The sequence below is a fragment of the Sphaeramia orbicularis genome, chromosome 13 (assembly GCF_902148855.1).
Source record: "Sphaeramia orbicularis chromosome 13, fSphaOr1.1, whole genome shotgun sequence".
Classification (NCBI taxonomy): Eukaryota; Metazoa; Chordata; class Actinopteri; order Kurtiformes; family Apogonidae; genus Sphaeramia; species Sphaeramia orbicularis.
The window spans coordinates 5,307,526-5,325,080 of record NC_043969.1 but is presented as its reverse complement, the minus strand read 5'-3'; the positions used below and the strand labels follow the sequence as shown (position 1 = coordinate 5,325,080).

Here is a 17,555-nt window from a genome sequence, read left to right as displayed (position 1 = left end):
AAGCACACAGATTACCAGGAACTTTTTTACCTGGCTTTACCTGGGTAAAAAAGTTCCTGGCATTTTGATGGAAAAGGGCCTATATTTGTTGGTCTCCAATAACTGTTGACCAATGGAACAGCATGAAGGGGCTGATCCTTCACTCTGATGCTTATGTGCGTACATGTGTGTGATGGGACTGAGACTGGAGACCGTAGAATGAACAGATGTTGAAGCTAGAAAACCTAACTGCTGGTAGTCATTGTTAATTTAAATCCTTTTCTTATTTTCCAGCTTCTTTGCTCAGATTATATTTAATTCAGCCTTAATGTAAGTACGGCACACTCACTTTAGCACAGCCCCGATGGTGAATCCAGGAGGCAGAGTAGTGGGAAGGTCTTTCAGCGAGTGGACTACCAGATCCACCCTGTGAGACATAAAACAGAATGAACATATACATAATCCTTTAAAGGTATAGTGCAGCCTTTCTTTGGTGTGTTGAGCTTTATAGCTTCAGTGCAGCTACAGAGTTGAGACACCTGCTACATCTGAAGAAATCAAAGGGTTTCCTTCTGTAAGGACTTGACCAGAAGCTTACAGACACTTGAGCTGTGAGAGGAAGTAGTACGAAGGACAACCAACTGGATAAGTGAAACAAAAGTGAAGCTGGAGTGGTGTCAGTCACAGATGACACTAGTGACACTCACTCATTCCTCTCCAGAGCATTCTCCAACTCTTTGGTGAACAAACTCTTCTCTCCGATCTGAAAACACACAAGTGGCACTTTTCTATTACAATGTTACCTTTTTCATTCATGTGACATGGTATATCATTCAAGCAACATCAAATCAAACACCCCATCACTTAAAAGACTGCTAGCCGCAACAACTAAATACTGAGTCAGTACAAAGTGCTTATTAAAATTTGCAGAATTTTTTTCATGTTGATTTGTTAAAATGTAGCCTTTGGTTTGCTCCAAATATTTAAAGAACAGCCTCACCTTTGATAAAGCTGTGTCCAGGATTTTGTCTCCTGTTGTTGACATGCCAACTGAAAAGAAGACACATATCATTATGAGATTAAAGATGCAGAAACTGTGCAATTAAGTAAGAACTAAAGGAAAACATCGTCACAAATATTGGACAAGCTACAAGATATGTAATAGGTATGTCAGTTACAAAATTCAATGCTATTTCCACACATAAACTGACTGAAGTTTTCATAATCAAGCAGACTTTTAAAAATCATTTCATATTATTCTTTTTAAAACATAACTTTTCCATGTGATCTCCTCCCATTGCTTTTCTCCCTTTTTTACGTTCCTTTTTTTAACTGTTAAATTATATGCATCTATTTCAATGATATACAGTCTTCTTAAAATGAATATAAACATAACATAAGGAAAGATTACACAAACTCAATACACAAATGTGTGTGTATTGGGATGGGTAAAATGCAGAGTTTCACTATGAGCAGAATAAAGTGAGAAACCTTTAGCTCTAACCTTTAAATAACACAGAGCTAAGTTATGTGCATTTTATATATTTCAAGCATCAATGAAAAGTCATTGAAATTATTTCAATATCATCTCATTTGATTATGATTTACAAAACAACCTAGCCCTTCAATTTTTCCTCTTTTTTCCTCACAATATATTTGAACCTCATGTACATACTGCTGTCCCCCCCAAATGCTCCTGATCTTACTGACCTAATGAAAAGATGGAAATGCCATGTTGCTTTTTATATGACAAATCTTTAAAGGGATCATATTTTGCTAAACCCACGTTTATAAGTCTTTTTGGGGACCCTAATAGTTCAAAAAGTTTGAATTGGAACCCGCCAGGTGCTGCAAAGCTATCTTTATATTCATTTTGGCAAAAACTGAGTGCATTTCTACAATCCGTTTTAATTTCTTTTTAATTTGTTGCATCTATAACTAGTTACGTCATGACATTTGCACATATAAGGTCAAGACTTCTGACGAACTTTTCTCCGAGTATTGCCATAATTGTTTGTCAGCAGTAGCAGTTGTAGTCCATGCTGAAAATATGTCCAAACTTTGAGCCCAAAATTACCTAATTGCCTAAAATGTTCAGTTGTTGGTTGTAAAGGGCTCATATTTAATGACATGAAAAAAGTCAAAACGACTTTTTTCATGTCATTACTCAGAAATAGGGTTGAAAATGGGCCTGTGGAGTTTAATTAATGAAGAATTAAGACCCAAGCATAGCATTACCAGTTTATGTAGACCACAGGGAAATGTTTAAAAATGCATAATTCCATTAAAAAAAAAAGGAAAATATCACTCCTTTAAATTTAAACCAAAATTGTGCCAAAAAAAGGAAGAAAGTAGGAGAGAGTTTTATTTCCACCATTTCCAACTGAGGTCCCATCCTGAATAAAACCCTAAACTTCAAATACTAAGACAGAAAATAAAGCCTGGGATTGTTCTCACTTATTTCCAACTGGATGTCAGGGTACAGTTCTTTCAGTTTGTCTGCAACACTGTCCGTCTGGATGCGAGCCAACTGGAACAGAAAACATAGAAGAATGTGAACTTAGTTGGACTTTAATTGATTCAAGTCCATGGAGTCAGTACATTAATAAGACATAGTGAAGACAAAGCCTGGTTATCTCTGCAGCAAGATGCCCAGACCTCCTCTTCTTCTGCCGTATCTGAAGCAGCATCAGATGATTCAGATGCAACTGACATAGCAAAGCAAAGACGCACAAAAGCCACATTGTTGGAAATGCTTTGTTAGTAAGAATAACTGAGGACACACAATGCACAGTACGGTACCTGGCTCTTGCGAGTTCCGATCCGGATGACTCGAATAACCTTGCCATTCCCATCCTGCAAAAACAAGACAGGAATCAGCCAAAAGAGTCTAAACTACCCCTTCAAACTCTCTGACGCATATACGGCCACCTCTCCTACTAATGTCGAAGCATCTCCCCATCTCGTCTCACCCTGATGTACTTGTATGGTCCTTCCTCCATAATTCTGTGTCCACTCTGAGCGTCTGTACTGTAGAGCCTATTGTCTTCACTGTGCAACTAGGACTGTCTTGGTAAGAAGCTGTGCTGAGGTCATATAGCCTCAAGATACTGAACACTAGCCTTTTTTTAAAAGGACCCCCACCCCAAGATTTCTCTGCTTCCAAAAGATAAGTGTGCCGATTCATTAAGTTCGTTATAAAGGCAGGGAGGGGTTGCTAAGGAGGGTTGAGGGTATGAGGCGTGGCCATAAAGCAGTGTGTGGGTATCTGACTGTCTTTCTGAAAGGTCAGTCACCAAACAGCACAGATGACATGATAGCAAATACTAGGGGGAAAATTACTAAAAAAAAAAAAAAAAAAAAAAAAAATAGAAATGATCACCGCTGTAATAGCTTCCTCATAAGTGACATCAAAGTTTCACTGCACTTCAGTTAACAAATCTATTCATACCTCTGGCTGTTTCACACACTTTTAGATGTGCAGCTATAGAATACATGATGAAGAGAGGTTATTTAATTTGTTACAGATGGGATTATTTTTTTAATCCAACTGGTATCAAGAGTGTTTCAGAATTCAGGGGATCATGGCAAATGAGCCATCCTCCTGGTCTTTTTAAAAGGTTGTCAAACCTATGAATATCAAATCAAACTTTATTTATCTCATGACACTTTACATTTGAGCTGGTCAAGACCAGGCTGCTAAAAGCTAGTTTACCCTTACATTGATAGCACAAAGTTATAACAGGAAGGACTTGCTAGTCCTCCATTCAGCATCATTACGATATAATAACAAATATATAACAAATATTTATACTTTGATAAAACATATTGAAGTTTACATAAACATATCACATACATTTATAAACATATCACGTACATTTTTGGTAGAGGGAAAGGGTGGGACTAATACGTGAATAATACGTAATAATACTGATACGTAAATACTTAAGAAATACAGTTTTTGAGTATGTTTGTTGCCTTCTCCTCTTAAAGAATAAAAGGTCTTAATACACCACTAACATGAACATTTGTACCGATTACAAGGACTTGCTGCTTTTCACTAAGGTGAAACAAATCTTAGGCGACCAAAGTAACAGTCGTTAAATACAGTATTCAGTTGACCTGTCAGGCTCTATACGAGGCTAACGGTGTCCAGATCCAGTCAAATCGACTTCGTTTTTTTTCTCATGTCGGTGCTGGTCTTGACAGACTGGCTCCGTCGCCCTCTCTTTTTTTCATCCAATGAAAAGCCGTTATACTGTGATATACATACACATCAGCCAATCACAGCGTTCTATCTGACTGGAACCCGGAAATGGCTGTGGCCGACCACTGAGCGTGCTTGGAGCATGTCGCAAACCGCCGGGACATTCTAGCTAAAACTCACCGGAGAAGCCACTTCTTCAGACATGTTGGTGATCCGGTTAGATCTGGTGATGCCGAACAAATGAAGATGAGCTTTTAAGCGACACACAGACCATTCAAAATCACGAATTCCTTATCAAACACAGGGTCGATGCCTCTCCCGTGCTGCCATCCAATGAATGAACACAGAGTCTCAGATAACATTGCACCGGGTAGAGGTCATTTCCTTGTTCCGTCGACCAGTTTCCTCTAGCAGGAAAAGCGTCTGTCTTAACTTCCCTGTTACTACATTTGCAGACATTGGTATTTCTTGTGTTGTGGAATAACTGTGCCTTTGAATATATGGGTAGTTTATCTTGGTAGTTTATTATTTTATTTTATTTTATTTTACACAAATATGCATTTTGGAAACCTCTGTGTCTTTACATTTTCTTACGAATTGTTTAACTAAGTCCCTCGATTTATAAAGGAAAACAACTAATATTATAGTGTAAAACTCAACAATAATTTGATTGTTGAGTATAATAAAGAAATGTAAAAACAGGAGTTTTTTCACCGAAGCCTCTCGTTATATTAGATTAATAGTGTTTAGCCCCCTTTACACAGCACTTCTGTTCCAGGAATATTTCACCTTTATTCCGGAACGACAGCTGTGTAAACAAAATGGTGGGATCACTTGGTCCCACAACTGTCACGGTACTGTATTGCCTCTGAATTTTCATAATAAATATGTATGATAATTATTTTAAGTAAAATAAGGCATGATTTTTTTATTTGGTCGGTGAAAAATATTTTTGGCCAGTACATTTTTGGACATCACTAATCCATGGCAGATGAGGTAAAAACTTAATTTTACACCCAATCGCTGTGTCCAGCCTGTCTCACCTCTGTTACTCCTCTGGCTTGGCTGTGTAAATCAGTTAATGGTGGCAAAAAGGTGGGATCACCATATCACCTTTTTTCTAGGATCTCTGTGTAAACTGCCCCCATTGTAGGGTTGTAGAGTCCTCAAACTCTGCAATTCTATTGCAACCCCTACTAGTTTCAGCACTATGCCCAAAAGCCTCCCAAAGTATTAAAATAAAAGAGTGGAACGACTGAGCCACCCAGCTTTCTCCAGGTCGAGTCAGTTTCCCTAACACACAAAGTTAAAATCAAGTTAAATATGTAATGAATGGAATATTTACTAAAGGAGATGGTTCAGTATGTTCATTCATTGCTAGCCAAAAGTGTCTCAGTCGTGTGTGATTTATTGGAGCATTTTCCCCTCGGATCAGCTAGCTGACTATAGTAAACAGTTTATGAAGCAGTTAGATAGGTCAGTATATAATTGAGGGACTTTTGAAGTCCATGGGATATATTTTGCATACATCTTTATTAAAAGTAAAAAAAAAAAAAAAAAGTGTTTTATGTTCATTATGATCATCTCTTCAAAAATTCCATAATTATTTAATTACGGAAACAATCACTTATGAATAAATAATTAATAAATAATATACTAAAATGTCAACTAAATAACCATCCGAATTTAATAACAACCACCTTCTAATTAGCTAAACAATTAGAAAATGAGCTTATTCAAAAACTGTTTTGATTGTGTTCTTTTTATTAAGTTGAGATAATCATGACAGATATTTCTTCTTTGGCCATATATCAAATTTTATGTGGAAAATAACAAATTGTATCTGTGTCTGAGAAATCCCTTTTAACTAAGTTACCCATTACAAAAACATCTCTCAAGGAAGTGTGTTAATTTCAAATCACATGACCTGCTCCACATGATGTCATTTCCTCCTGAAGAAAACACTGGCAAGACTCCAAGATATGTTCTTTCTCTTCTTCCTTAGTTATTTAATATAAAGTAGTGTGTGAGTCAAGTGTGTATTTATCGTTGTCTTAGGTCAACAATATCTTTATAAATCATCAATTGTATATATGACATTTATAAAAATCTTTCTTTAAAAATGCCATGTGATGTTATGGTTATGTTGATTTTAGGCCTGAAAACAGCAAAAATGTCAACTATACCTGTCAACTATGTTACCCTGTAAAAGTAACTCAAAAAGTCCTTCAATTATATATTGACCCAGATATCAAAAACTGATTTGAATTCAGAAGGTCGCTGTTTTAGGGGCTTAAGTTTCAGTGACAGTGTGATCAGTGTCACAGCAATAGGCCTGCAGAGTTAAAGCAGGTTACATCTTTACTGTCAAACTCGGAAAGTAACAAATACAGTGAGAAAAATACAAGGATTTTAACCCTTAAATTTTCACATGTTGACACTTGCAGGCCACAATGAAAAGAAAAAATAAAAGTAACAGTATTACTAGTTATTTTGGGGGAAAAAATTGAGGAATGAGCAGGAGGAAGAGAAGGAGAAATGAAGGAGAAGAAAGAATGATTGAAAAACCAGGAGGATCAGAGCTGAAGAGGGCCACTGAAAGGAACAGACAAGAAAGTAAGTGAAGAAGAGGAAAAAGATGATGTCAGGGTGAGGGATGAAAATGGTGAACTCTTGGTTTCTGAAAGAGGGACAGAGGCAGACGCTGAGGAGGCAGATGGAGAAAGTGAAGGCAGGGAGCCAGGGGATCCACCCTTGATTTCTGCTGGACCACACAATGTGTTTTTATTACCTCCGCCAGGAGGTATTGTGATCGCTTTGTGTGCGTGTGTGCATGCATGCTTGTTTGTTTGTTTGTTTGTTAGCAAGATAACTCAAAAAGTTAAGGATGGATTTTCATGAAATTTTCAGGAAATGTTGATACTGGCACAAGGAAGAAATGATTAAATTTTGGTGGCGATTGGGGGTGGGGGGTGGGGTTGCAATAAAATTCAATAAAATTGAATGGTCTCCCTAAATGCCTTTGTTATAAGGCAGATATGCAAAGCTTTATTTGTATCTTATTACCTCCGCCAAGGAGGTTATGTTTTTGCCAGGGTTTGTTTGTCTGTCTGTCTGTTTGTTTGTCTGTCCGTTAGTGTGCAACATAACTCAAAAAGTTATGGACAGATTTTGATGAAATTTTCAGGGTTTGTTGGAAATGGGATAAGGAAGAAATGATTAAATTTTGGTGGCGATCGGGGGTGGGGGGGCCCATGTGGGGGGCCACTGATCAGCCTTGGCGGAGGTCTGCGCTCTCCGAGTGCTTCTAGTTTTATCAGTAATTGTGATAAAACTAAAGATGAAGCAAAAAATAAATAAATAAATAAATAAATAGTTTTAAAGTGCTATCGACTCCATTTAGACATATACTGTATGGGGATTCCACATACCGTGCTGAGGGGAAACACTGACCTACACTGTTAAACACAAAAAATTAAGAGTCATAATAATACATCAAATGAAGAATCTCCATCACCCTGATCCCCATCACCCCGTGGACTCTGTATTATCTCCCTCCAGGTTTTGTGTTGTTTCTTCATGTTTATTTTTCTGTTAACAAAACACTTTCCCTTCAGCACTGTGCATTTGAGTCCAGTCATTCACTCCGTCTTGAAAATTTGTATAAGACCCCCTCTAAGAACATCATGAATGCTGCATGAATGACGTGCTACTGCCTATTACTAACACCTTATGTCCACCTTAAGAATGCCATGCAGATCTCTGTCTGTATGTCTGTTTGTGTGAACACCGTAAAGGGCCCCTAATAACGTAATGTGCTCTTGTGATCTACTTGTGGCCACCACAGGAACATGGAGTTCTGGAATGGCCTCCTGATCAATGAACATTGTGCGTTGTTCTTAGTTTGTTTCTAAGGCATTCATTAGGGCGCCCTATGAAAGGTGATTTCGTAGCACGTTCAAAGAAAATCTTGCACAAGATCATCCACCTGGGTATGATCTTAGGAATGGTCTATGAACTCTCCATTCTTACCATTCTTGAAAAGGTTGTACGAAATGTTCCATAAATCGTTCGTATGGAGTTCATAGCCGTTCGTAACGGTACTTGTGACTGAGGCATTACTTTTACAATCATACATCAAGGTTTGATGAAAGTACAAACAAATGTGACATCTAAATAGGACAAAGGACAACAGACAATATCTACTTTGTGAGTGCCTGTAAACCAGTGCTGGATTTAGGTATAAGATAAATAAACTAGAGTTTAGGGCCTTGTAATCTGCAGGGGGCTCAAAAAGTGGCAGATTTTTTATTTTATTTTACTCAATGCATTGTCTGGAAATTAAAATTTTATAAATTAATAATCTATAATTGTGTTTACTAGATAGCTGAATTATTAGTGATGTGTAATATTTACTATAAATATTTCTTATGTAAGTAGATTAGGGGTATCAAACTCATATTAGTTCAGGGGCCACACTCAGCTAAATTTGATCTGCAGTGGGCCGAACCAGTAATTAATAACATAATAATATATAAGTAATGTCACCTCTAAACTTTTCTCTAAGTATTAGAGTGACAAAAGTACATTTACATTCCGAAAAGGTTTACATCAACAAACTATCCTTTCAAAAGATGTGAATAACATGAACAAACTGAAAAAAATAAGTGTAATTTTAACAATATTCTGCCTCAGTTTATCATTTACACATGTACATTATAACTTACAGATCACAGTGGATCTACAAATACACAAAACATTTAATAACAGGCAGAATATTGTTAAAGTTGCACTTACTTCTCTTAAGACATTTCAGGTTGGTCATATTTCAGTTCAGGTTATTCACATTTTTTGTTTTAGTGTATATACATGAAAATATTTACATTTACAAAGAGAAAAAATTGGATTTGTCATTATTTATATGTTATTATGGTGGTATTTTACTGAATCCTGCCCACTTGAGACTGAATTGGTCAGAATGTGGAACCTGAACATCTTAGTGTAATTTTTGCATTTCACAAATTCATCCCAGGGGCTGGACTGGACCTTTTGGCGGGCCGGATTTGGCCCCCAGGCCACATGTTTGACACCTGTGCTATAGATAATTCATGAAATTATAGTGTATATAATTGTGTTTTAAGCTCACAGGTGAACTGAGGCACTTCCATCATTATGTCAAGCAGAATTATCCTGGAAAAGAACAAATTCAACAAAAAGATCTGTATCGAATCATTTTTCAAGATAAGATTTATTTAGTTTTCCCTCATGTGGAAGCAATATTATGACAACTTCTATGTCTGATGGCAACAAATTGTTCAGGAGAAAGATCATTTTAACAGCTAAAGAGAATAAAAAATGAACTGAGACCAACTATGTCTCAAGAAAAATGGTCTGCTCTTAGCGTCATGTGCATAGAAAGCAATAAGTTGCGTAGTATATCTTTTAATGACATAATGATTTTGCTTTTGTGAAATCAAGACAGAAAATGTTTCAAGGTGTAACTTAGAGGATTCTGTAATATATATATATTTTTTATTTTACAACACAATCTTTATTATTGAATATTATTAATAAAAATTAAAAGGCAATATATTTTCAGTTTTTCACATAATTAAAGGGATTATATATTTTGAAGCTTTCAGAGACTAGTGTAATTTAAAAGGGGTGGGGCCTCAGGGCTTTATATAGCTTAGGGCCTCACCAAATTCTAAATCTGGCGCTGCTGGAAACAAAAGCCTTTTGGAAAATGCCATTAATACTATGTTGTCTCCCAAAACACATAACCACTTTAGAACCACTTTAAACATTTAATATCAGATTACTCTTTAGCCCTTTGTTACTGTTTGTTTGTTTGTTTTTTTATTTTCAGCCATCTATTACTGTATGTATTTTATTATTAAATTATATTTAATTTTCTTTATTCTCTTTCTGTTAAATTCAGGTTCATTCACATATATTTTTGCATTTGTATTTTATTAAACAAGCACATGTAAATAAAAATAATGAATGCATCCGACTTGCTGTTTTAACCCTTTCATGCATGAATTATGAGAACCTTAATCAAAATTTTTTCCTGAGTGTTTTTATTCCTCTTTAGGCATGAAAAAAACAATGCGATTGAATTTTTTTTTCTGGAAAATAAATAAATAAATAAATGATAATAAAAAATAGTTTTTAAAAAATTTATAAATACATAAAAAAAAATAATGAAAAAAAAAAAAAAATTCTCATGAACCTATTTTTCATGAAGTTGCAAAAATGTCCACTCAGCTGGACACCACACGTTTAATTTTTGACGCACAGAAACATGTATTTACTGATAAATTATGTGAAAACTATGGGGAGGGCTTGTGATCCGGGGGGTTTATGCTCAGGAGAGATCTACATAATATTACCAGTTCATGTCAGAAAAGATATGTAGTGTCTTAAAACTTTAATAAAGATATGTGTAGAAAAACCCCCCAAAACAAAACCAAAAGAACAAAAAGAACAACAAAATCCATGAGTATACAAGGGGACAGCTGTAGAATAGCTGTCCACTGTAGTGACCAGTGTGCATGAAAGGGTTAATGGTTGATGGTGAATGTAAGTGATATATTTTAGGAGATATTGGACTCAATTGTACAAATATTGGACAGATATTAGACTCAATTGTACAAATATTGGACAGATATTGGACTCAATTGTACAAAGTTCTCCATTAAGTTACATATTAGTGTTTCTATGGTATTTTATTAAAATTAAACAATCTCACATTCTATATTACTGTATAACAGTCATGTCCCCAAATCACTTCACTGAGAAACTGCTGCAGTTTTGTTAACGAAATTAGTCATTATGGAGAGGTGTGCATCTGCTCTACAGTAACTTTGTTTTTTTTAAGATGATGATGATGATGATGATGATGATGATGTGTCCATTGTAAATCCAACCGTTGCTTCAGCTTTGAACCTGTGTGTCCAGACCACACCTGCTGGAGCTGAAATTATCATGTCCGTCAGAGCATTATGCCCAAAGCTTCAGGAAGATGGTGAGAAGAAGTGTGATGAAACACATTTGATCCATACTTTCCAATTATTTGTTTTTGCAATTTACTTCACAGCAATTTACACATTTACCTCCTCTGCACTCTGATAACTAAATGTACACATAAAATAATGTCATCTAGTGGCCAAAATGTAGTATTACAACCAGCAGAAGACAAATAATGTGATGAAATTTTAATGGTGTGTGTTATTACCTCCGCCAAGGAGGTTATGTTTTTGCCAGGGTTTGTTTGTTTGTTTGTTTGTTTGTTTGTTTGTCTGTCCGTTAGTGTGCAACATAACTCAAAAAGTTATGGACAGATTTGGATGAAATTTTCAGGGTTTGTTGGAAATGGGATAAGGAAGAAATGATTAAATTTTGGTGGTGATCGGGGGTGGGGGGGCCCACGGGGGGCTCCACTGATCAGCCTTGGCGGAGGTCTGCGCTCTCTGAGTGCTTCTAGTTCTTATTTAAATTATAAAGTATATGTTTGTAGATGACTAATTATTTTAAATTAGATAGATAGATAGATAGATAGATAGATAGATAGATAGATAGATAGATAGATAGATAGATAGATAGATAGATAGATAGATAGATAGATAGATAGATAGATAGATAGATAGATGCAGTGCAACAGCAGCATGACACACTTTAAATAGAAAAAAAGAATAGAAGAGCAAGCACTATACATAATAAAGTAGAAGTATAAAAACAGACCTGTATGGAAAAAAAAGAAAAAAAAAAAACCCTTTGATAATTAGTGCAACATTGGTATAAGATAAATTGTATGATAAAGGTGAAAATGGCATGTAAGTGTACAATGTAATTAAGGGCATAGTAAGTGCATAAATATATTTATCACTATCAGTGAATTTAAAAGCATCTTAAAAAAGGTGATGAAGGAGAAATGCAACTGGTTTTACTAAGAAACCATGTTTACAAAGCTGTTCATGTCACATATGTTGCATTTCACTGTGCTCTGAGATTTCTTTTTCAGTCTTGAAAGTGTTTTTTTCTCAATGATAAAAAAAAGATAAACATAACATTGTACTTTGCAGTGATTTTTTTTAATATAAGGTCTTCTGAAACATATTTGACGTACACTCACATACACCCTACTCGATAAACTGAGCACATATCCAGACTTATGTCAATTCTGACATCAGTGTAGTGTAGTATTTGTTTTCATTTGTAGTGTGTAATCAAGTAATGTATGTAATTAAAGCTGCAAGCAGCATTGGGCGGGACCTAGCGCCCTAACCCTGTTCTGCCTCCCGTCACTGTCGACACCTCAGATCCATGTACACCTCTCTGCCCCAGCTCCAGTCCCCACCCTTTCGTGTCCTTTCATCCTCCTTTCATCCTTCCAGAACACCAGCCCACCTCTGCTGAAACCACTATCACCTTTGAATGAGGCTTTTATTTTGAAAAACCCTCCTGTGCGTGTGTTAGACTGAATCAGTTTGAATGAATTGAAATTGCATGAACAGTTGAGCATAAAAGTTATGATTTAGCATTTTTAACAAGGCTTTTATTTTGAAAAACCCTACTGTGTGTGTGTGTGTGTGTGTGTTTATAATACTCATGTTGAACCTTGTTCATTAAGCTTTTATTTTGTACACCCTAATAGCTGCTTAGCCTTTCCTTCATGTTGCTTACACCTATTGCATTCACATTAAACTGTGGCTTGGCATTGCAGCTGTTAGATTGTTCTCAGAGAGAGGAACAACACAGGTAATGCTTTTATTTTGACAAGACAAAAGGGTACTATCAGATAGTGAAGGACTAACTGGTATAGCAAAATGTCACATACCAACAATACAATATGGCAAACCCCTGTTAGAAAATGTGCAGAATAAAAGTCCTCATCAATCAGTGATTGAACCCAACTCTGTCATATGGCTATCTAATGCACTAACCACTATACTACACAGCCATTATGTGTACAATTATGTAACATGGCTTGTTGTGGAGCAGACAAGTGTGTCTGTGTTCAGTTCATTGAGAAACGGCCTTCATACAATCTACGATTAATCCATAACTAAACATTATATCTGAAAATTTTTTGCACGTGAGACTTGTGGTGAGTCTTGTGAATGTATCTATATATATAATATGTGGGAAAAAATTCCAAATTGATTATCAGTTTCAGACTTCACAACTTTCAGGGCTTATTAAAAAAAAGAAAACTAAGACACTTAATGACAAAGTTGTACAGACAGTTTTTTCTGTCTTAGAAGCCAGTACAACAAATGGCCTCCGACTGGATCCATTTTGATGTTTCAGTTTGAAAGGCAAATTGCGACTTTCCTGTTGGAGTTAGCTCATAAGTGTCAGCGTATGATTTGTAGGGCTCGATGAGACAAATATTTTGGCATTTGTTTCATGTCACTACAACATTCCTACTGGCCACTAGGGTCATTTTTGTGTACCTAGGTGGTGCCACAGAGTACATTTTGGCACCTATTGGGTTAATTTTTTTTATATTTATTTCAAATTTTTTGCCAGATGTGACAAGGTGAGTTTTTGAGCATGTTGAGGGGATCAAATTCCAGTTTAAAGTGGCACCGGTATAAAAAATAAACAAAATACAATAGGGCCTTGCCTTTCAGGCAAGCCTTCTCACTCTGTGAGAGGGACTCACCCTACGGGCTAAGTCCCTAATTAAAAGTCCAAGACACTTGCGCTTTATTAGAGTATTCACTTTTTAGCTTTTTACACTTCTACTCCACTACATCTCAGAAGCAAATTAGTTACTTTTCAGATTACAGTTTTTCTTCCACTTCCTTGTCCTGTGAAAACTGCATATATCCTAATATGCTGATGCTGAATGTGAGAAATTGGAGGATTTAGTGATCCTTCATAGGTTGAAAACTTTCTCCTTCTCCTTAAGATGAACTAAACTGACAAAACTGAAAACAGGCCTGTTATAAACTCCTGGAAAGATAACTTTTAGAAATATTTGGCTCTTTCTCTTACTTTATAGAATATGATGCATTGTTATCGATAAAATTACCAAGAGGATTTAAAGTAGATGAGAAGAGCTCAACTTTAACCCCAAAAACTCAAAGGCACCTGCAGATCTAAAATGTTTTATACATTTTGAACAACTAATTCTTTCAACACAGTGAAATATTCAGGGAAAAGCAGTTTGTCAACTTTTCAGCAGCAGTAGATGTCTTTTCAGATGCATCCATAGATGTTGTGAATTTAGAAACACCATCATCTTCTGCCATGTTGGTTTGATAAATGACTGTGGTTGGAAATGCTTGTTTTTATGTAGAATTAATGATATATTTTGCTGAAAATATAATGTTTTCTTCAATTTTGTCAGTTTTGATGTAATATACTTTGAATTTACTCTCAGCTTTTATGAACATTTACATGATCAACAAATTACATTTAGGAAAATACCTGATTTTCACTGTAAAATGTAATGGATAACATAATTTATGTTTACAAATCACTTGGTAATGGTTAAATGTAGAGAAAAATTCATTGGGAAGTACATAAAATGTTTCTGGGTATTTAATGGTTAAACATGAATCAAAGCAATAATAAAGTGTATCCAAAACAAAATGGTTATTTGTATTCTCATTTCTAACTGTTTTAATTTAATTTTGTGTTAAAAACCCTAGATATTTATTTTAACATGCCATTGTCCAAAACCATTTAGTTATTTATTTTGTTCTTATTTATTTGTTTTTGATTTATTTATTTTATTTGTTCTTATTTTTCCTTCTTTAATTGTTATTCCTGCCTTTATTTTTTGCGTTGTTTTCTATTTACATTTTCTTTATCTCTTTATGGCCCCAGAATTCTTTATTTCTGTATTTTATTTTCAGCTGACATTTTATTAATTTATTGCCATTTTAAAAAAAAATTCATAGTCATATTTACCTCCACAATATTCCCTCTCTTGCATTTTCCTCCTCTATTTGTTTCTCCAAGCCGATTTATTCCTGTGTTTCCATTTTTTACATTTCTGTTATTCCTTTTTACATTTCTGTATGCATTTCTGCTTCATTAGGCAAATGAGGAGGGCAGTCTTTAAAGGTGTGTCCTGGGGTCAGCTCTCCACCTATTGGTCAGTTTGTATTAGGGTGCTGTGCTATCAGTGCAGAATAGACCAGGTATACCTGGCACTTGTGGTCTCGGGAGAGAGAGAGAGACAAAGCTGTGTTATTTGAAAACCAGCAGAATTGCTGCTGTAGAAATGGTTGACTCTTTTGAGGATATTGCAGAGGAGCTTAGGCATATTGCAATCTTAGCTGAAAATCACACAGTCACTGATGACTATTTACTGTGTCGTGTGGATATAAAAACCGAGAGTGTTTCAGTTGGCTTCACACATGGACCAACCTGGTGGACCACGTAAGATGAGTGATCCAGGGGCTCGTTTCTGCACCCAGTTCATTAAATCGTTAAGCCCAGCGCAATGCAAAATGCATCTATTTAACGCATTTTGCGCTATCCCGTTTCTGGGCTCGCTCTTTGTTCGTTAACAACTAGCGCAACGCAAAATGCATTTGTTCGTTAGTTCGTTAACCCCAACGCAAAATGCGCTATCCCGTTTCTGAGCTAGTTCATTAAAAGTGAGCGCTGGCCCAGTTCCTCGCTAAAGGGCTGATTTTAACACAGACCTCAGAGGTCCGCGTTAGAAGGAGGATGTATTCTTGCAGCTTTATTTCACTTCGTTTCTGTCATGTGTTTCCTTTGAAATATTATTTACATTTGTAGAAGAAGATTTTTAACACAAGTCTGACAATATCTTTAATGATATCAGATTTTTCCCATGGACATTTTGCACTGATAAAAATGAATTTACCGGGTGAGGACTGATCCGCTGACTGAATTTTATTTTCTATAGATTTATGGATAACTAGAAAAGCACTCGGAGAGCGCAGACCTCCGCCAAGGCAGATCAGTGCCCCCCCCCATCACCACAAAAATTTAATTATTTGTTCCTTGTACCAGTATCAACATTTCCTGAAATTTTCATCCAAATCCGTCCATAACTTTTTGAGATATCTTGCACATCAACAGACAGACAGACAGGCAGACAGACAGACAGACAGACAGACAGACAGACAGACAGACAGACAAACCAACGCCAGCAAAAACATAACCTCCGCCAAGGAGGTAAGTATAGATTAGTTCAGGACAAAGTGTGTGTGGCTTTGAGAGATGAATGAATGAATGAATGAATGAGAACCGTATGGGACAAGAACCAGTGACCTGGTGACACACACACCAGCGGGTGTGTGCTTGTCTATGCGCGCACCTAATGAGACATAACCACATGGATCAGAGGAATGCAACAGAGTTCAGTTTTTCTATACAATCTGTTTATCCTGTTGTTGCCGTGGTTATGACCAACAGTGACCATTTAGAGTTCTGTTTATAAAGTCACCAGTGTAGAATAACTGGGGTCATCCTTAGACGCACGATATATAAGTGTAAATAATTCAGTTCAGTTCAGCGTGTGTGGGGGTGCAGACAGCTGAGGGGGTCCATCTATAGTCAGATGAGGGTGAAGAGGTCCATCCACACGGGTGAGGGTAAGGGAGGAGGTCACAGATCCGGGTTCACGGATATCCTCTAATAAGTCCTCATTCTAACCACAATGCTGTCAGATGACTGGAAACAGCGGGAGCAGAGGCGTTCATTCTGGGTTAAATAGTGAACGCACCTGTTTAGCGCACCCTTCAACGCAAATAGTGAGTGAACGATGGCTTAGCTAACACAACGAGTGCAGAAGCGGAATTTGGGTTCGTTAAGCCTCTGCGTTCGCCAACCCATCGTTCGCTCTCTATTTGCGCTGAAGGGCACACAAATGGCTGCATTTGCTATTTAACCCAGAAACGTACCCCAGATATATTTGAATTAGGGGATCTGTGCGTGGACCACGTGAGATGAGTGATCCAGGTGCATTTGAATCAGGGGATCCATGTGTGGATCACATAAGGAGAGTGACCTAGATGCATTTGAATCAGGGGATATCTCACAATTCCATGTAAAGGCCACGGACTCCTACCTCAAAATCTGTGGTGGCATCACAGAATCGCCCAAAATTCTGTGATGGGCCCACTTAAGTGATACCAATGTGCGTCAGTGGCAGGCATCAGCTGTGGTCCACACTAGAGTGCTGCAACCCGAACTGAGCCAGACAGGACCCGAGACGTCGGGTCATGTTCGGACAAAAATTTTGTATTGCTGTTCGGGTCGGGTTTGGACACAACTGTGTCAGTCACAGGTCGGGTTCGGACGCAAATATGTGGCCCAAGCCACTCAACATTACAGGCATAATGATATTGCTCCTGTAAAGAGAGACGGTGGG

The 17,555-nt window shown here is 36.8% G+C and overlaps 1 protein-coding gene across 3 annotated transcripts in view; it reads right to left on the bottom strand.

The window, feature by feature from the left end:
• Positions 1–4,550, bottom strand: part of LOC115431554 (porphobilinogen deaminase) — a 17,364-nt gene extending 12,814 nt beyond the window's left edge. For 2 of the 3 annotated variants that reach the window (XR_003937112.1, XM_030151984.1), the window contains exons 1-6: positions 2,952–3,265; positions 2,782–2,835; positions 2,437–2,509; positions 980–1,029; positions 687–742; positions 329–406 (exon numbers count right to left, since the gene is read on the bottom strand). Coding sequence is in view for 2 of the 3 variants with exons in the window: in XM_030151984.1 (XP_030007844.1) it covers positions 329–406; positions 687–742; positions 980–1,029; positions 2,437–2,509; positions 2,782–2,835; positions 2,952–2,981 (341 nt within the window). In the remaining variant the exon portion in view is untranslated. Of the gene's footprint in view, positions 1–328; positions 407–686; positions 743–979; positions 1,030–2,436; positions 2,510–2,781; positions 2,836–2,951; positions 3,266–4,366 lie in introns of those variants that run through there. The other variant, XM_030151985.1, reaches the window with a different exon arrangement.
• Between the last annotated feature and the right edge of the window lie 13,005 nt (positions 4,551–17,555).